The 20,181-nt window shown below is 39.7% G+C and overlaps 4 protein-coding genes across 7 annotated transcripts in view; 3 read left to right on the top strand and 1 right to left on the bottom strand.

Annotated features, from left to right (window-relative positions):
* The first annotated feature begins 85 nt into the window (after positions 1-85).
* On the top strand, positions 86-5,774 carry LOC110974420 (uncharacterized). Of its 2 annotated transcripts, none has more exons than XM_022226039.2 (10): positions 86-245; positions 1,672-1,920; positions 2,151-2,179; positions 2,452-2,559; positions 2,698-2,817; positions 3,086-3,248; positions 3,537-3,659; positions 3,858-4,099; positions 4,428-4,511; positions 4,885-5,774. In XM_022226039.2, the coding sequence occupies exons 1-10, from the start codon at positions 113-115 to the stop codon at positions 5,008-5,010; spliced, it is 1,377 nt and encodes a 458-aa protein (XP_022081731.2). In that variant the 5' UTR covers positions 86-112; the 3' UTR covers positions 5,011-5,774. The 2 variants fall into 2 exon arrangements, with proteins under 2 accessions (XP_022081731.2, XP_087002875.1); XM_087146749.1 differs by having other exon boundaries at positions 3,086-3,329.
* On the bottom strand, positions 5,775-20,145 carry LOC110974418 (NADPH oxidase 1-like). 3 transcript variants are annotated; one of them, XM_022226037.2, is made up of 15 exons: positions 20,011-20,145; positions 19,695-19,778; positions 18,564-18,659; positions 18,116-18,235; positions 17,453-17,680; positions 17,173-17,288; positions 16,497-16,577; positions 16,068-16,188; positions 10,802-10,894; positions 9,956-10,090; positions 9,690-9,805; positions 9,274-9,393; positions 8,943-9,135; positions 8,609-8,733; positions 5,775-8,288 (listed from the first exon to the last, which is right to left on the bottom strand). In XM_022226037.2, exons 2-15 carry the CDS (start codon positions 19,737-19,739, stop codon positions 8,162-8,164), a joined length of 1,716 nt encoding a protein of 571 aa, XP_022081729.1. In that variant the 5' UTR covers positions 19,740-19,778; positions 20,011-20,145; the 3' UTR covers positions 5,775-8,161. The 3 variants fall into 3 exon arrangements, with proteins under 3 accessions (XP_022081729.1, XP_022081730.1, XP_087002874.1); XM_022226038.2 differs by having other exon boundaries at positions 20,019-20,139; XM_087146748.1 differs by lacking the exon at positions 19,695-19,778 and having other exon boundaries at positions 20,011-20,130.
* The window catches only part of LOC110974417 (NADPH oxidase 2-like), a 36,601-nt gene continuing 22,391 nt past the window's right edge, over positions 5,972-20,181 (top strand). Inside the window, exon 1 of the mRNA XM_022226036.2 lies at positions 5,972-6,970. The gene's annotated coding sequence lies outside the window, so the exon portion shown is untranslated. The remainder of the gene's footprint in view (positions 6,971-20,181) is intronic.
* Positions 11,794-13,524, top strand: LOC110974424 (histamine H2 receptor-like). Its single transcript, XM_022226044.2, has one exon. The coding sequence runs from the start codon at positions 12,095-12,097 to the stop codon at positions 13,043-13,045; it is 951 nt and encodes a 316-aa protein (XP_022081736.1). The 5' UTR covers positions 11,794-12,094; the 3' UTR covers positions 13,046-13,524.

Raw genomic sequence — 20,181 nt, 5'->3', positions numbered from 1 at the left:
CCAATCGAAGAAAGTTGGCCAGGTCATCCCTGTGTACATGGTCTGACTGACGCCTCTGATTCTGTCGCAACATTACAGCGCGAGAATTACAAGAAATCGTGCACCAGACTACATGTACATGCCTCAGAGAGTAGATTATATTCGTGCATTGTGCTCCACGCGTCGGGTGCTCAAATTCTTCGTTTTTGGTTGTGCAAACGGTACTGAAATGTCAGCTATCGAAAGATCTCTTCGATCGGTGTTCGGTAAGATTAGAATAATATGTTCTTTGTTTCATTCTACATGTTCACAAACAATTTAACCAAAGTCAAACAGTTGTTTATTCAAAGTCAGGGGGGCCCTCGACATGATCGAGAATTGGAAGTGGAACATGTTGTTGGACGTTTTAAAAACTGTCCTCGAAGCATGGCATTACAGATCTATGCACCCGTCATGGGGCAGAAATGTAGCTGCACTTGTTGCAGTACATGTGTTCACGGTGTAGTTTTCATAAAATGGTGTAGTGCTCATTGGTATCATTATTTACAACAAAAACTGCCAATTTGCCAAGTTTGCAAGCTGTAGGCCTAAATATAATTTACCGTGTAGGCTTGAGCATGGTGAGCAGGTGAGGCACATTGTTGGAGGAGGAAAAGACGGGAACAGGTCAACTCATACGCAAGCCAACTTGTACGCCAACCAACATGTGCGCGGATTGGTCCACTCGTCCGCCGACCAACTCGTACATCGACCAACCATATATACACCAACCAACCTGTCAACTCGTGTGTGAGAGACTTTCCACTGACTGAGAAGTACTTTCAAAATGTACTGTTATGTACCTGAGGGACATTTGTTGAGAAGTAGTTTCAAGATGTCAAGTAGGCTTGCGCGATACTTCCGGTTCTGAGTGGAATTGCGGTTCCAAACAAAAATCTCAATCGGCAGCTCCACTTTTGTAAAGAAGCAGGTACCCACCATTGGTGGTTCCACCTTCAAAGAGCCAACTCCAAACATCAAATCTGAGTCCAAGTCCCCTCTCAAGCAGGCCTACCATGCCCGCGTGTCGTGAAAACTAAATGTACATGTAGAAACTCGCTTTGATGGTCGGAAGCTCAAAGACTGTTTTACATGTGGCTGTGATATCTACATTAGTAAGAAAAAGTAAATGAATTGTATTTTCAACTAGGAAATAAAAAAATGATAGTTAAAATAATACCGCCCAAAAATTTTAAGAAAAAGATTTTGAAAAAATTTCAAAACTCCAGTTCCATTTTTTTGGGTTTTGGGGTCCCGGTTGCTTGGAAAGAAAATCAAAAATCATATATCTTGCGCATCAAGAAAGCTTTCAGTCACATTTTTTGTACATTTGCAGAAAGCTGAACTAATTCCTAGCACGTGATCGCACTTGTATGAACTAAACTACGCATGCAATTACACGGCGTATGAGTTGGTTGGCGTACAAATTGGTAGGTGTGCGAGTTAGCATGGGTACGAGTTGACCAGCATTCGAAAAGACACATCAACTCAGCAACTGTCAGCACAGAAAAAAGACTTACAATTTTCTTAATTGGGGCATTGCATTGCAAGTTTTTCTGAACAACATTCGGGGCCATATGTGTGCTGTGCATGACTGCGTGTGTCTAAACTATGCTCACTTGTTTATTGGTTTTCATTCCATCTCTGCTGTAGTTGGCAACATTCCATATGATGCAACTGAGGAGAAACTTAAAGACATCTTCTCAGAGGTTGGTCCCGTCATCAGCTTCCGTCTAGTCTACGACCGTGAGTCCGGCAAACCAAAAGGATATGGTTTCTGCGAGTACAAAGACCAGGAGACTGCACTCAGTGCTATGCGTAACTTGAATGGGTATGAGCTGAATGGGAGAGCTCTGAGAGTGGACAATGCAGCTAGCGAGAAGAATAAGGAAGAATTGAAAAGTGAGTAGTGAGTGGAAAAAATGGAAAGTCTTGCCAGAAACCTGGGCAAAATAGTCCTGAAAAGAATTGTGAATTTCATTTTTTGTGTGAAATGTGTCGTTTTTATGTTACACATGAAAGAACTAAAATAATCCATACATTGGAAGAATCTGTCAATGGACTTATGGAGATGCACCTGTTATATATAAATTCTCAGTGTCATATCATTATCCTTTCCCTTTGGTTTTCAGATTTGGTCCCTGCTGCACCAGCCAGTGAAGTGAGTTTTTCCTTTTACTTTTTTCCTACTGTTGTGACAGCTTGAAAAGGCAGACTTGATAAAACTTGATAAAATGATTCACAATAGTGCGAGTTTGCAACGTGTTGGCCAATCACAAAGTGTGAAATCTGTTGATCCAATGCGCATTTGGAAAGGGTCGACAGCTTTCGCGGGTTGTGATTTGGCAATGCGTTGCAAACTCTCAGAGGCACTTAATGTGAATCGCCAGTATTGTCTAACATTGGTCTTTTGTGTTTGATCATCTTGTTTAGTCTCCGTTTGGCGAGGCAGTGCCACCCCATGAAGCACCTGAAGCCATCTCCAAGGCAGTGGCCAGCTTACCTCCTGAACAGATGTTTGAACTCATGAAGCAAATGAAGGTAAGTGGAACTGAGAATTGAAAGTCAAACTCCCAAAAATTACTGTTAAAAATTGGCTCATGTATATTCACTCCAACACCTGTCATCTTAACCGGTGTACATGTAGTTGACATTTGAATATTTTTTTATAACTTACAGATGGTGATTCAGAATAACCCTGTTGAGGCTAGGAACATGCTTTTGCAGAATCCACAACTTGCATATGCTTTACTCCAAGCCCAGGTGGTGATGCGTATTGTCAACCCAGAAATAGCAGTGGTAGGTTTAATGGTAAAAACAGACTGCATATGCTGAGATTGCTGGATGTTGGGTGTAGCTGTTGAGATCCAAGGATTTGGGATCCAAGGGTGTGAGGCCCGAGACTCTTAGTGTGTGACGTAACCCTTAACATCGCAGCTGTTAAGCTAGGATATCCCTCTACTAAGAATCATGTGGAATATCACCGTCATCAATCAGATACAAGCATGCTGTATCTTCGGCATGCTGTTGTCTTATTTTAACCTTCAGACTTTTTTTTTCCGGCCAGACACTTCTTCACAAGCAAGTCAATGCTCCTCAGGCCCTGCTACCACCAGAGCTTCCCCAACCTGCCATGGGTGTACCAACACAGCAACAACAACAACAACAGATACCTCACCCAATACAACAACAGCCACAACAGCAAACCATGTTGGCAGGGCAGGGGCCAGGTATGGGTGTTGTGACTAGTATGAAGGGTGGGACTGGTAGTGGGCCGCGCCCACCGATGATACCACGGCAACAGGGACTGGGCAAGTTTAGTCTTTCAAACAGGCAAACTCCTGTCTTCATCATTATGGAATGAAAAATACAAAATATGACGCATTTTTATTCTAAACCCGTTAAAGGAACCACCCGTTTATGAATAATTTCACTAGCCGATGAAACACCGGTACCTCTTCTGTTGAATCAATTTCAATTGTGTTTCTAAAGCTGCCAAATTTTTGTGTTATTTGTAGGAGGAATGATGCGCCCTTTGTTGGGCCCGAATGCAATGGATAACAGAGGGCCAATCGACAGCCGTGGACCTATAATGCAACAGGGCCCGTCTGGACCAATAGGAATGGACCGAATGGACACAGGTAAGTTGAACTGTAAAAATGACTGGTGCTTGGTGTGCTGCTCTTCTTCAGTTAGTTCAGAAAAAGCTGCTTCAAGTTTTACCTTGAATAAGTTGTGAAAGTGAAGTCTATGTACTTTCATTTGCCCAACTGAGATGGCTTTTATTGTCACTGGCAGTAGGTATTTTAATATTTCAAATGACCTTTGCATTTTTTCAGAGCACATGGGTCAGCGTGGCATGCCGTTGGGTCAAGACCGTGGGCCATTTGAACATCGTGGCCCGATGGACCCTCGTGGTCCAGCGCCAGACATCAGAGGTCAAACTGACCCTAGGTCACATGACCCCAGACGACCTGACCTGAGAGGTCAGGATATCAGGGGTTTTGACAGTCGAGGAGGTGACCCTAGGACTCAGCCGATGATGGCTGGCGATCCCAGGGTCTTGGAAAGAGGAATGCCGGTAAGTTGGTGAGAATGATGAGAGTTTGTCTGGTGCAGTGAAGTCAAAACTGCTGATGGCAGGTTTGAATCCAGCCTGTTGGCATTACTGTGCGAGTATCCCTGGCTTATGAAAGCTTTGTCACTACTTTCTTTCCCCATCTAGAAGTAAATTTTAAATCTGTGAGGTCAGAGATTGTTACTCTGTGTTTCTGAAATAGTCTCTGGTGCTAAAATGACAAATGTTATCGAAGAGTCCTCTTGTGAATTGGAAGATTTTATTTATAAAAGGCCTAGATTTGCTAATAGTATGTCTGATATTGTGCCTTTTTGGTCTCGTCTTCGTTCAGGGTGGACCTCAAGGAGGACCCAGTGGGCCTGGAGGCCCAGGGGGATTCGGTAACACTCAACCTACACAGCAAGATCAAGATAAGGTCGGTCACTCATGTCATCTGGTTTTATTTTTAAATAAAGATGTTTGCTTGTGTTCATTGAGGTGTAGGCATCTGTTTTTGGTTCTTAAGTTCACATACTTTCGAAAAACATGTAACAAGAAATAATCATGCTCTCACTACAGAGCGCTGGCTTGACCGGTCAACAGTTCGCTAACTTCCCCCTCTATAGGATAATTAAGTTCCCTGTATTATGGTCTAATACTGCCTACGGTTACAAGAAATCATGTCTTACCAAGTTGTGATTTTTCACAAACCCAGCAATATTTCCAAACAGAGTGTTAGATGAATTTGAAGCTGACAACGAGACATTTTATGACTAACTTTTATAAACATGACTCCCTTGTTTTTCTAGGCGGCTCTTATTATGCAAGTACTACAATTGTCTCCTGAACAGATCAACCTTCTGCCTCCGGAACAGAAAGCAAGCATTATGTTCCTGAAAGACCAGATTGCTCGTAGTCAGGGGCAGATCCCGTAGAGTGGATCTCAAGGGCCAGTCTCATGGAACATCCAAATTGCCTTAGCTCTGTAGTTTGGATGAGTAAGTTACCAGGTCAAATCACCATGTGATTTGCACTGCTTGTAACTGGCTCCCACATGGTTGCTAAGCAAGAAGTTACTTTATGTGCTAAGCAGTTGTTTCAGCTTCAGTGTCATGAAATTCAAAACATGATCCTGGATATTAGGTCCTGCTTGTAGTGTCGTCTGTTTTTAGTTTTTTTAAGTTTACCTTCAACTGTTTGAAATGTTGATGTTGCTTCCGGCATGCCTTGTCTCCATTTTCACTTAGCCCCAACCTACTTTTCTTGCTCACCTCTCTGCTCTGCCCAACCCAAACGCATCCAGCTAGGCTCCACTGTACCACGGAATACATTTATAAATGTTGTTTCTAGCTTCACAGAGGTATCCTGACCTCTCTAATGTATGAGAGATGGCGCAACATCTGATTGGCAGCTGACATTAGTTTCCATCAAAATTCAATGTTGTCCTACTAAAAACACCCAGTTGGTTCACATCCTTCAAATTTCTGTACTTCCATACCAGACCTTACATACCCTTGAAAGACTGGACATTGTTTTTGAAATTTTCAAAGGGGGACAAATGAAGTAATGCTTCTCTTCATGCAGGATTAACTATAAGCTTTTTGTCTTTATTTTAAAGCTGAACTACATCATTCCTAGGCATTGTTGTTTGTTTGTATTTTGAAACAGGCACAAATAAACAAACGTTGTGTTACACGTATTACAGAATCGTATTAAAACATGAATTTATTCCAATCTGTGAATTATCAAAAGTTTTGATAGGCAAATTTCTGTTCATTGTGTCCCGCTAAGCCAAAGGGCCCGTAATCCTTGTTCTGATTAAACCCTGAGCAATTATTTCTGGATTTACTGACTGATACAATCTGCTCAGCTAAAAAGCATTTCAATTATATAACACCTATGTGGTGCATGCCACACATCGAGCACAAATTAGTAAAAAAATACATTGTAGCTGAGTATGACTGGAACTGTCCAACTCGGCAGAATGTTACCAATCAGTGCTATCATTCCCAGATTATAACCCCTATGCTAACTCCAAGTTAGCACACTGAATCAAAAACCCTTTAATGTTTGAAAAAATTACTATACCTTTTATGCAGGATACACAAATAAAAATGACTTTATATAAATCTTAAATATGCTAAACAGAAGTGTAAAATGCCAATACATGTACGAGAAGTCAAATGCCAATATATACAATATATGTATAAAATGGTATGAACACTACATAAATATACATAGGCTACATGTTGTCATTATTGGAACGAACACTAATTTGTATCTTTGCTTTTATGTAGTCCGTGATTTTTACCCTTTTGTTTCTCCAGAAATAAGTCTCTGGAACTACAAGTAATACTTGGTCCAAGAAAAATTAGAATAACTTAAGGCAGAGTTCTCAACAGACTTTGATATTGTGATATGGACATTCAAAGGAGAACTGTAAGGCACAATTATGTGTATAATTTGTCTTGTAAAATTGGTACTCAAGCACAGGACCAAATTTAAAATATTATAAAACTCTACATTTACAACAAACACCACCAAGCACAATCGACTAAAAATAAAAATGTAGTTTGGCATTTTGAAGTCATCAACCAAACATCAGTTCAATAAAGCACAATAAGGCACTTTCTTTGAAATGTGAAAAAAATCTTAATATGAAATTACTACACACTGTTATATACTTTGTAATGCTGGTCAAATTATGTTTGGCCACAATGGTCATTTGGCACTCTTTCAATGGCTACCTTGGTCTGGTGCCTTGAAGTCACAGTCTCACCATGACTCACTAAAACACATAAGTTCTGTCAGAATTAGGCACTGGGGGGCTCAGACAAAAGATCTTTTGGAAGGGCTAAATACAGCAGCAAGGACACAAGCCGACAATGTTGGGAGGTAGGTGAGTCGCTTTGGGTTTTTTTTTCTTACAGCAGAGTTTTAGTGGTACAAATGGACACTATTCCTGAAGCATCTAATGCCAAGGCTGTTTGCAGTAAGAATTTTTTTGATGAAACAGCTGAGTTCATTGGTTATGATGTCACACCTGCTCAAACATGTTCTGTGCAGGTGACTTGGCCTATGGCCATGCTTACTTGGGGCCTGTATTTGGGGTGAGTGAAGGTGCACCCGGGTATTTGACCCCATAAGAAAAGTAAGAAATTCGACCAGCTGTGTAGTGTTTGAATGCAGTTGGTCGAATTCTCCTGGTCGAAAATTGCTGCTTATACCTATGGAATACCTCACCCCATGTGCACTTTGTTAGAATGTATAAATTCAACTTATTCATGAAACATATTCAAATACTGTTTGTCTAATAATACATCTAATAATCATGTTACAACAAAGGAAAATCTCATATTTTCTTTTGAGATCAGTAGTTGGCACGTTGATTTTAGCATTCCCCGTGCGAGTAAGTGAACCAAGCTGGTTGAGGGGAACAAATTGTCTACACCAATAACAATCGCGAGCAACCATCCCCCAAATGTCATGCAATGTCATGAATTTGTTCCCCTGTGTTAAATATTCAGAGTGTGCGCACATGAATTGTGAAATAGGTTTATTATGATAATTTGGTTAAATCCAGCAAACACAGTGGGGGACTTTGAGACGCATGGTGGCAGCAGACAAACTGGTCCTTTTCCGCGGTCGTGCGTGTGCTCAGAACTAACACGCATGCCGAGAACTGCAAGCGCATGCCCACATCAACCAAAAAGGATCATTGTGTCTGCCACCACCAAGCACCTCAGTGTCTCCCATTGAAGAAAAAAGTCTGACCACATGAAAACTACTGTGTACAATATTTTACACTGATTCTACAGCACTGCAGTTTGGTCAAATGCTTGGAATGAACTAGCAGAGAGGAAATAAAGAATTCAAGGATATACTTTTCTCTTGATGATAGAGATACTGTTACAAATATGCATGCCATTAAATATTGCCACATTTAAATTTACAATCAATTGCGATCTAAAGCACAATTTTACTTATTGTTATGATTGGCACAAATTTGTTGAAAGACGGCTACTTTCACATTTTCTGTGAAAACACATTTGTCCACATTTTTGTGAAACTGTTTGGTCATTTGGGTTAGAAGTTTTCCTTGTTGTAGAAGAAACGGCAGCCGTCTGGTTTAAGGCTGGAGTGCCGATTGCAACACTTGTGTAACACGGTGGAGAGACTCTTAGGACCACAGAAGAAGACTCCAGCATTCACTCTGTAAAGTTTCCAAAATTTAGTCTGTATCAGAGGCTTAGAAAAATTGGCTTTTTGACATGCACCAAGTGGACATGTCCCAGCATGACAAGCTCTGATCTGTATCTTCCTAAAAACTATGCTCTGACTGGTCTGGAAAAAATTATGATGTGAATGTTCAAATGAAGTGTTTGGTTGTAGTGTTTTTTTTCCTTAAAGTCTTAATTTTTCTGTCAGAAGTGTTTGTAACCTTTTGAGGAAAAATAACATCTACTTTGAGAACAAAAGGTTGAATCATTGGTGATATCGTGGTCTATCAAGGTTACTATTTGACTGACTTACCCCGAATTGTTTTCAGCGATCATCTTAAAGGTGTCGTCCCATTTTGGCCGACCGTAATTTGTCTTCTGTCTCAAGCCGGTGATCGCATCCACTTCTTGTTCCTCCTGAAGATAGATATTCTTGGCCTTCGAAAACAGGATGCAGAAGATGTCACGTCATTAGAGAATGGGATTCATTCCACAATTTAGATTCAAAGATGTGCAGCTCTTCATTAAATAAAGATGTTACCATTTGGAAAGGAAAAGCTACGTTGATGAATCGTTAAGTGCCTAGAGTGTTATCTTTATGATTCAGATTTACAGAAGCGTTGATATCAAACATTTCCAACATTAACCTGTCTGTGACTCCAGCCCCTGGTGAGGTAGATATGGTACTCCAAGAACTCTCTCTGACCATTCTCGATCAACATGGATTCCAACGACTGCAACATCTCGGTGAACCACTCAAAGGCGTTAGTGTCTCGGCAAATCCAGAAGAAGTAGACCTTTCTGAGTTTCAGCTCAAATTCTGGGCTAAGAAGCTTGTGGCTAACATGAGAAATGAAGCGACAACAAATTATGCTACATAATATTCTAGAAACCAATGTTTCAACTGCCCAATTGATCTTCTGCAAACTGCGTTAGCAATACTCACACTGTGACTACATATAACAGTTTCCAACTTACGAGATTGATTTGAGAATAGATGCAAATGGCGTGACTCCAATGCCAGCTCCGATGCAAATCCCAACCTCGTACTCAAATATGTCGATACTTGCAGTACCAAATGGACCATCTATTGCGATGCTGGGGAAGGGTGATGTAAACATTTGAAAAAAAAAGAAGAAACATTTCCTTCAAGGAAAAACAAAGAGCAAGACAATGCAATGTGTACAATGTTGTGTCAATTTACCATATCAGGGGTGACACGATGACGTCATCGTTATTTTTGAATACCTGAGCAGTTGTGCTACAGACTGCTCTCCCTGGTCCCCTCCGAGTTTCTCCTTCAGTTTATTCGTCCAGTCACCAACAATTCATCTACATGTGTCCATTTACTACATCATGGGTGACACGATGACATCATTGTTATTTTTGAATACCTGGGCAGTTGTGCTACTGACTGCTCTCCTTGGTCCGCTCCGAGTTTTTCCTTCAGTTTATTCGTCCAGTCACCAACAATTCGAATGTGAACACTCAGAAACTCCTCCTCAGGTGCCTAGCGAGACAATAACAGGATAAGAATGAAATGTTTCTGCAACACATCACCTTCAAAGAACAGTTTCAAAGTCGAAGAAAAGTTGACCTCAGAGAACAGAGGAGCAAGAGGAGCTTTATCCTAAAAAGCTCACAACGTGATTGAACTTACTGAGGTCAGTGTGAAGGGGTGCCACTGTAATCTTGAAATGGAAGGACACAGCAAGAAGACGTATTGACCTGGGAGCATCTTAAATCCTTGTTTTTTCATCTGAATCTCAATAACGTTGGAAGGATGTTGAACAACCTACAAGATGAAAACAAGGGACTGGATGAGACTGGTGACCTGAACTATAGGATGGGATAATGAGTAGCATGGGAGACTAGAGACTTGTCCTCATATCACATGTAGGTGTACTTTACCTGTAGGTCAGAAGGACACAATATCTTAAGGTTATATTAGACCAATGGCCCTGACCTCAATGAAATGAGGTCGTGTGAGGTAACATATTGAATATTCTGACACCTTCTGGATTCTGAGACAGTTGAATAAATCAACAACTTGCCAGCGGTAATTTGTTACACTTTTCCTCATTATTTTCATATTGTTGCTTGAATGCAGATTTCATTGCAATAAGCCTTTTGCTAGTTAATTCTGAGTAAAATCTGGTACACTGGGTTGTCCGATTACACATAAACATAACGATTTGACTGATCTATACTAAAGATACTGTTGCTATACCTCGTGATTAAGGGCAAGCTTTTGCAGAGCGACCGCCATCTCTGGAATGGACTGGTTCCTTTGTGTCTATTAAAAACAGTGTATCGGTGCAAGACATCTCTGATGTAACTAAGCAACAGCTTGCCCAGATGCACGAGGTGTAGCAACAGTGTCTTTAGTATGGAGCATTCAAATTGTTATGTTCACGTGAATTAAAATAACTCAGAGCACCAGATTTTATTCAAATTTAATTCACAAAAGGCTTAGAAAGAGATACCCAAGTCCTTGCGTACATACCTTGGTGATGATGCTGGTTTGCCATGCTCTGTACAGTCGAAACATCCTCTCAAAGACATAGCACACCATGGGAAAAAGAAGCCACTTCCAGGACTATGTGATAAATGTACGAGAGGGAGATAACAGAAAGTGTAAAATAAGCAAGAAAAAAGGAGAAGTATACTTGTCACAAAAGGTACCCTAAAAGTTCCTTGTTTCATCATCATTAATTATTTCATGATTAAACATCATTAATCAACTTTTTAAGTAGAATTAGTAAATGGACCCACACATCCGAATCTTAAGCTCCTCTTTATTGCAAGACCTTCTGCAAACCTACGTCAAAATATCCACTCAATATCACTCAAATTAATGTAAGGGTATACATTATTACATTTACATAGGGGAGAATCGTCAGAGACAGGCTTTTCCTTACAGGTATTTACTGAGCGTTGAATAATGAGACTGTTTTTTGTGTGTGAAATTGATTCAATCAGTAATGATGAGTGACACTTAATAAACCCAGCCCAAGACTTGACAGTGAAATGCAATTTTGCCTCTGATAATTAACTTGGGAGGACACAAAATAACGCTCTTACAGTTAAACTAAACAGGACTCAATAAAAGCTGCATTAGAGTGACAGCAATACATCTTCTGTTGCTATAGGCAACAGGTATACCACATCTTGATGAATCCACGATGATTTTTATCAAGCTAGGCATCATCAACAAAAACTCAGCAGTACACAAATATTGTTCTAATTGTGCTATCAAGGTCTACCTGCTCCTACTGTGAGAGCACATTCAAGCTAGTAATGGCAAAGGAAGAGAGTGTTTGGTGACAACACAGAGTTTGTTTCATCATGTTGGTATCTGTGAAGGAGGCTTAATACTAACTGACCCCGACTAATCATGATCACCTGACACTGAAGGATCCAGTTGTGACGTTCATTGGATGAACAGCAAAACAGGACCAAGAAGGCAACCGGTTACGAAATGGAGTAAGTCTTGTCTCAACGCAAGCTTTACTGAGAGTTGTATCAATTAAATGTCAAGTGAGAACTTGGATAAAGGATCTCTGTACTGAGGGAAGCTTTTTGAAGACTTAGTAAAAGACTTCAAGGGACCTTTTCTGCTCTTTGATTACATGTGCCAGCCTGCTTTGTTCTATCACTGGTAAGGATCTGCAGAAACTGGGACCAAAGAGATACACAGCTGGATTTTTGGGCACATCATCGCCAGATGGTGGTGGTCTTTGAGAGGGGATTGCAGGAGCCACTCTCCATAGACTGTAGACAGTGATATCATTTCAACATGTCCAATTCATCGATCGATCCTTTTCCAACATCAACAATCTCCCCATTCCTCATTGCCCTCCGTACTTGCTTCATCACTTTCCTTGGTCTCCTAATCATTGCCGGCAACATTCTCTCCATCACCGTGACGCACCGTGTGACCAACTTGGCCGAGAGCACCAAGGTCTTGATGACATCACTGGCCGTGTATGACCTCCTCATCGGCATCACAACATTGTTTAGTATCATCTCATCCGCCATGGACAGATGGCCCTTTGGTGAACTCAGCTGTCACATGATGTCAGCAATAAAATCGTTTGTTTCAATTATGTCTCTGCAATCTATGATTAATCTGAATATTGAGCGATACATTGCCGTGGTCTGGCCCTATAAATTCCCTCTTTGGTGTACGAGACGTCGTGTAATTATCCTGATACTAGGGGTATCAATTCTATCTTTAATACAAACAGTTCTGTTGACGCCACTCTACGGCATAAAAGGAACATACATTTCGGCTGCAGCAGTGTGCTTTCCATCAAACAACAGTGAGATCATTAATATATTAACCATTCTTTCGGTCAGCATATTACCAACAATATCCATGATATTTATCTATTATCGGCTGATTAAAATTAGTCGCCAACATGAACGACGAAACAACCGCAATGGTCCAAATGAAGCTGCCGATATGCAGAACAATAAAGCTCTGAAGACGTTTTTCATGGTCACTTTATCATTTGTTTGCTGTTACACGCCATATCTGGTGGCACGACTAGTGGAATATTACAGCGGCAAGGCGACCTCTGACCTACTTTCCTTTCTGGTAATATCACTCTACATCGTCAACAGTGTGTTCAATGTGTTTATCTACTGTCTCTTCAACCAAACTTACCGTCGGACAGCCAAGAAGATAATCACAGAGAAACTCCAATGCTGTAAACGGACAGCTGTTGGACCAGTGAATACCTAACTATTAACACTATTACTTACTGAATCTGCCCATTCAGTGCAAGAAAAGGAAATGAAGCATTCAGTAACAGTTCATATTAATAAGCTACTATTGTTGGCATGGCAACACAGGGTTGGGCATTTACCGAACCAATCATCATCTTTATTGAATGGTAAGATCTCTCTGTGAGCAAGTCAAGTCAGTGATGGTACACCCCTCCACCTGTGGGGAGACGATGACGGTGTTATTAGACACCAATCATACAACTCATCTCTGCTTTATAGCCTCTCGTCATTTCAGTGCAAACTACAGGTGCATACGAGACCACAAGACTTGTACATGTACTGTTTTGTCTCGCTCTGTCATCAAGCTTGAAACAACATTTCAAAAGTTTGTTAGGCTACGGTGAAGTTTTGCACAGGCAACTTGAGTGTACCAGCAACAATTTGGAAATTTCACCGGAGCATGTAGGTCATCTCTTCATTCAAGAATTACTGGTGACTGGGGTCTTGTCTGTTCTGACGACACAATTTGGAAAATGTTTAATTCATCAGCTGATGGTCCCTTCTATCCTCTGAGCTTTCTCCATTTCTGATTGGTCTTCGTACAACTTGCATCTCTCTCCTGGTGCTGCTGATCATAACAGGGAATATCCTCTCCATTGCCGTGACACGGCACATAACACACTTAGCCGACAGCACCAAGGTTTTGATGATGACGCTGGCTGTGTATGATCTCCTCGTGGGTTTGACATCAACACTCAACATCATAGCATCAGCCATGGACAGATGGCCCTTTGGTGAATTTGGTTGTCAACTGAGCGCATTTGTGACAGATTCTGTTCTCTTTATGTCTGTAATATCAATTATACTCCTGAATCATGAATGATACCTTGCTGTCCCTCAGCCTTACAAATTCCAAATTTGTAGGTATTACTGGTATGTGTGTAGAGATTGTACAGATTAACTTTTATAGGATAAAAAAGATAAGAATAATTTAGAATATTATATCGACAAACATAGACAGAACTGTTTCAGTCTCGACAAAATATGCCTTAGGATTTTCAAAATCATGAAATGTTTGTGTGCACTGTGCTGTGAATATTTTAACTTAACTTTTATTTCTTTCCATGCCATTTCAAAAATACTGTGTACGGTCTGCTTGCACATTTATGTAATCCAATTTAAATTCAAACTTAATAGTTTCTGCTACCCCAAATTTTCTGTACTAAGAAGCTTAGCAGTAATAACCCTCCCCTCCCAGGTGTGTGACAAATCATATTAAAATTGAGGGATTGAGGACTGTTAGAGTTAACCAAAATGGGGCAGGTTACTGATGCAGGAACTTTATAGGGAATACTAATTCGCCAGAAAAAAAGAGAACTCAATCAATATAAAGTTCTCTTGTGATACCTGGCGGTTCTATCTTTCAAAGATCACCGAAATAATTAGTGATCATTCTCTTCCACAGTCTGCGGACCTTGTAAAGGAAGTAAACAAAACAACTCCATCAATCAAACTTAAAAGAGGTAAATATCAGTCTGGCTCTTTGAATGTAAATGACAGCTATGATGGCCAATATTTGCTCCAATAAAGGAGTGCTTAACGATGCTGTACCCTTGATATGCCTATCTTTCTTGATGGTGATTGCCAGCTGGTATCTAATCTGCCATTAGCAGAGTTATGACTTGATTACTTGGAGAAAGTTTAGAATTTCCTATTTTTCCCTCTGTTGTCTGTTGTGGAATATTACACCACTCATGGTATACAGATGAAGAGAAAGAGTTGTATTCAGTGCAAACATTTGATAAAACGGCAAGATAAATGTAACACTTTTAACAAGCTCAATATCTTTAAATAATCCACTCATCAATTCTATCTACATGTATATATACAGCTCATGCTCAGATGTGCACAGCTGATTTGATTTTTCATACTGTGGTATTGTTTTCACACTTTATTTTATTTACACTAATAGTTAGAACAGTTATAAAAGGTGTCACTCCTTTTTTTAATATTCCGGAGAGAGGTGTGTTATAACATGAATGTAGATTGCCATTATTCAATCACTAACTTGTATATCCCGTTAGGCTTGTGAGTGACCAGACATTGGCCCTATATCCCTCATAGCCCCTTGGGGCATATAGAGGTGCACTATTGACCTCGCTGCAGTCCATAATTGTATATTATTATCCTGGAAAATATTGCTGTTAATTAATAGTAATAGTGTGCTATCGACTTGTCACTGAAATAAAACGGAAAAACAAGTCTGCAATTTCTTGCACCCTTACAGATCACTGCAGAAAAATGGGGTTGATTTCTCTTGACAGGAATCAGGAATCAGAATAGTTTACGTGGTTCTTGTCATGCTGGCTCAATGCATATAAGGTCAAACAAAAAATTAGTGTTTCCTATTACACTGAAATATAAATTAGGGTGGTGGGTTGGGTACAATATTTTTTTTTACTCTACATTTTTATAGCCCCAAAAATTTGGATGGGATGATGGTCTGTATTTTTTTTGGGGGGGGGAACGTATATTTGTAACAGGTACTAAGTCAGTGTCAGATTAATACATGTACGGTACATGTGCACGTCAGCATTACATATCAGCACTGTGATTGAGTAGTAACGCAGTTGGTTGTTGAAATAGGAACACACAAGAGCCGTCTATCTCATGCAAAATATAAATAAATAAAACAATACAATATACAGGACAATGTACACAAAGTTAGGCTTGGGGCAAGGCATCATAAGTTTTTATATTTTATTGATTTGTCGAATTAAAAGGTATAGGTTCCATGTGATTTTTAGGTTGAGTCGAGTCACCAGAAACGCGGCTATTTTTTTGTTTGGCCTTACAATGAGTGATCATGAAACAACCAAATTTTATCTGAATGAACAAGCTGCCCTCAATGGTCTCAGTTTAATATTTCACACTATCATTACTAAATGTGTGGTTATTATCACCAGCCTTGTCCTGGAAATAGCAGTCTAAATGTGTGATTATTATCACCAACCTTGTCAGTCTTGATCAATACTTACTCCAGCTGATCCATTGATAAATTCTGGCTTGGGACATTCATCAGTTGGCCACTCGGTAAAGATTTCAGAACATGTCTTAGGATTGTGGTCAGCTACATTTGACTGCCGGCTTACGATACCACTAAAAATAAAAAAAATTATCATACAACAAATCATAAAATTTAACCAACTGCAAATTCAATTTTAGAACTTATTTCATTTGAAAATGAGTTTTGTTTATTGACTGAAATTTAAAATTAACTACAGTGGCAACTCAAAAAAGAACTGGTAGCTAATTTTACATGTGAGATGGACGAAAATGAGAATGTTCCTAAGGGCAACTTTGAACAATCCTTTTAACTTTTGTGGAAATTCAAATTAAATTTAAAAAAAAATTCTAAATGATTTGTTTGATAATTGGAAGAAAAAGATCAGATTGACAAGACTTACGCTGCTCCATGTGCGAGAATCATCACAAAGTAAAGGATGAAGAGATGATGTGTAAACCAGAACATCTCAAAGTATGATCGCCTACAAAATAAATGACAGGTAACGTGTCCACCCACTTATTACATCATATAAACTGGATAGTAACTTCCCTAATATATCAGATAATTAGATATTTCAATAATATTTTATTTGTGATTTTTGTCACACACTACACAGGTTGAAAATCAATTTCTTGTTTTTCAAACTGATCTAAATAAACTACATTAACTGTAAACTTGGACATGTTTTTCAGAGCAAGCCATGTTGAATTGACTGGAAACTTCTATTTTCTAATGACAATTGAAATGACAATTTCTAACGACTTCCCTTTCACAGTGATTCAAACTCAAACTGGTGACATCCCCCGAATCTACTACACATATTAGGTCAAACCCAGAACATAAAATGATAGGTAAGGAAATCCCTGATCTTCCTACTATACTTCCTGGTAGTTGCACTTTATCCAGGAAACAGGTGAAATGAATCAGATAAACAGGTGAAATATATATCAGGTATATAGTGAAGTATAAAATGGGACATCAAATAGTGATTAATTCTGCTAAGCATTACTCGTATAATGGACAGAACTCAAATGGTCAATCTGTGAAAATGTGTTAATGGGATTCAACCAACTTACCTGATGAATTCAGTCGATGATGAAAACATGACAATTAGAGCTAATGTAAGGACTGCACCTGTCCAGCCAGGTAGAAGCTGCAATGTTTTCTCAATCAGTGTAAGACCGAGGGGACTCTAGGGTTGGGGAATAAGAATAAAAGAACGATTAGCCCTGATTGGCAGGAAAATGTTTGAAATATCCAAACTCAGTTGGAAGTTAATCTGCTTTCATGAGGACATGGGCATTTGTAAAAGTAAAACAGATGATACAATACAAGGCAAAAAGGATGAGTTTGTACCTTATCAATGACTTGAATAGGATTGAGACGATTTCCGGATTTTGTCACTTGTAAGCTTAAGAGAGAAGCCAATGGTCCACGAACCCCGGTGGATGAGTCGTACAAATGTTGCGCATTGAAACAATGACTAACAACGTGGATGATAGTGAAGAAAACAATCAAATAGGCAACCACCTTGTGGAAGGTAATGTTCTTATCCAGCTGACGTCGTAGATTACGACGGTAGTACTAAAATCAAGAGAGAAACACAATTGATGAAATGGCAAAAAGAAAGGTTCAGCAGTCGGGTACAAGTGAAAATCATCGTATAATATTTTAGTGAATAACATATCTGAAATTTTCTTTCTAGATGGCAATTTTTTTAATGGCTCAAGAAATATGTATGTTTCAAATGTGTAAAAAATTGGCTGAAATAATGATTATTTGCTGAGGCAGATGATGCAGAAGAGTGCTTTGCTTTGACACAGCTGATGAAATTTCTCATCAAATGAGAATCTCGAAGGAACAAGATGAAGTTCTGCAAGACAGGAAGAGCGGATGAGTCAAGGAACAAAGCAGGACTCATGGCTAATTACTTTCTTCAATGTATCTTCCTTGGTCTAATTCTCTTTCAACGTCCTTCAAGTTCAACACGACGATGCACAGAATAGGGAGATGTCTTACCTTATTTGCCTCACAAGAACCTCTGAGGAAGGAGATGATGTTGCGACAGACTGGGAGCAAAATCATCATACTGTTGAGATTCAGACATGTAGCACTTGCCCTAGCGACAGGAAGGCTTGCCTAGAAACAGGTACATGTATAAAAGGGCATGTTTCATCTTAACTAGGGAAGCATTTTTGAATGTTTACATTTCTTTAATGTTTTTAACTACATTTATTTGTTTATTTTTTCAATGCTTTTAACCTTTTTGTTTTTATTTGACAAAATGACTGGATGAAATTGGAGAAACTGCCATTTTCAACAATGAGCCTTGATAAAAACTTTGAAAGCTTATTCATGCTGTCACTAATGTAAAATTTCACCACTGGAGACTTGCACTGCATACTTTTTAAAACCCATCATGTATTTCTGACTGGGTACTGTCAAATAATTTGAAAGACAAACTCACCCCCATGAGAATTCTGATGTAGAAATACTCATCGGAATTAGTGTAGGTGAAATATGATGCTAACCAAGCAATGAGGTTGGCCAAAAACCATAAAAACTGCAAAAAAAGAAGCATCAATCACAGACAAGTAATCACTGTGCAATGTACTTTATTCAAACTTTTATCGATCATAATGTTGAGAAAGCTTGCTTCAGCTACACAATCAATTGATCAAACTGCATTGTTTGTTGATACTTGGAGAAATCTTAGGCTTTAATTTTCCCTTTTCAAAAAAATTCTTCCAAACCACGAGTTGAAAGAAAATATGATTTGCTGATGGTAAAAAGGTGGACAGATCATGCCACATGATTAACGATAGTAGAAAGACCAACTGAGACAGTGGCATAATGTAGGGGAAGGTATGTAAGGCATACCCCCCATACATAGGTTGCCCTGCAATGTACAGTCATTACCCCACTTCTAGAGGCTACCCACTACATGTAGTTCTAATATCTTTGTCTGTATGAGCCCCGAGCCGGACCAAGAGAGGGCGCAATTTTCCTAGCTATGGAGGCACCTTTGGTCGGAACTGCACTTTTCTGGTTCACGAATGACTACCAAATGCATGTTAAGGTCACATCACTACCAACAAAACAAATACACTCCCAACCAACCTGGCTGTGTTCAACAAATGAGGCCGTGCAGTCACCAGGTCTAAAATTTCACCACCTATTGTCAAGTCTGATTGGTTTTCACAGTAAGTGGTGAAATAAGGGACCTGGCACTTCCCCCTGCTCAAAACTGTGACCTCCAGCCCCTCCGTTTCTTATTATACCACTGGCGTTGCCAGGGAGCAGTGAGTCTGGCCAACTATCCAGTTGCCCCTAAGCATGTGTATGGGGGCTCATCATCCACCACGCTGAACAAGGCAGATGACAAGCCCTATGATAACGGGTAGGCCTACCCTCAGAACAAAAAGAACTACCTCCAGACGCGTCCACCCCACTCCCACGCAGACGTTGGACCCCATAGTTCTGGGGTAGGGGTACTAGTACTACCGAGTTATAATTTTAATTATGTTGTTAATACCAATCGACTGTCAATGTCATGACTTTAAGTGAATCAAAAGGTGAATCCAAACTCTGAACTCACCACCAACATCCACTTAACTCCTTCGTTTATGAGCCGATCACCCATGTTTCACACTTGATCATCGATCAAACCTCAACAGTAGAGCTGTACAAAACCATAGACGATAGAGCAAGGACATTAAGGTATTAGGCCTAAGATGAGAGGTGTTCCACTATGCTGTGGCAATGGACTGTGTTAATGGTACTTGTATTGTAAAAATCGAGTTCCACAAATGTCAAAGATTAAAGACCACACAAAAACATGCAAAAAAGTTCAAATTGATGACAACAATCCAAACGATCCTTCTCAAGTAAACATCAGAATTATATCAATTTACCGCCTGACCGGTTATTAACAAATCATCGTCCAGTACTTCACGTGTTATTCTTCCAAGCTGAACTTTCAATATTTTTATTCTGTTCAAGTAGGCCTAAACCATATCAGGTTCATCAGGAATAGGAAGTTGGTGTCGTGCTAGTGAGATTAGCGCCCCCTTTAGTTAAAGGTT

Source organism: Acanthaster planci, linkage group LG15 (assembly GCF_054643075.1).
Source record: "Acanthaster planci isolate LZ-2023a linkage group LG15, COTS_SCS, whole genome shotgun sequence".
Lineage (NCBI taxonomy): Eukaryota > Metazoa > Echinodermata > Asteroidea > Valvatida > Acanthasteridae > Acanthaster > Acanthaster planci.
Note: the sequence above shows the minus strand (reverse complement) of the source record. Positions and strands in the feature narration are given on the sequence as shown.

Coding starts and splice junctions, on each gene's coding strand:
- LOC110974424 (XM_022226044.2), top strand. CDS start 12,095: ATGTCCAATTCATCGATCGATCCTTTTCCAACATCAACAATCTCCCCA.
- LOC110974418 (XM_022226037.2), bottom strand. CDS start 19,739: ATGGGTGATCGGCTCATAAACGAAGGAGTTAAGTGGATGTTGGTG. Junction 17,289..17,452: donor CTATTCAAGTCATTGATAAG/GTACAAACTCAT, acceptor CCCCAACCCTAG/AGTCCCCTCGGTCTTACACT. Junction 16,578..17,172: donor TCATCGACTGAATTCATCAG/GTAAGTTGGTTG, acceptor TTTATTTTGTAG/GCGATCATACTTTGAGATGT.
- LOC110974420 (XM_087146749.1), top strand. CDS start 113: ATGTACATGCCTCAGAGAGTAGATTATATTCGTGCATTGTGCTCCACG. Junction 1,921..2,150: donor GAATAAGGAAGAATTGAAAA/GTGAGTAGTGAG, acceptor TTTGGTTTTCAG/ATTTGGTCCCTGCTGCACCA. Junction 4,100..4,427: donor TCTTGGAAAGAGGAATGCCG/GTAAGTTGGTGA, acceptor GTCTTCGTTCAG/GGTGGACCTCAAGGAGGACC.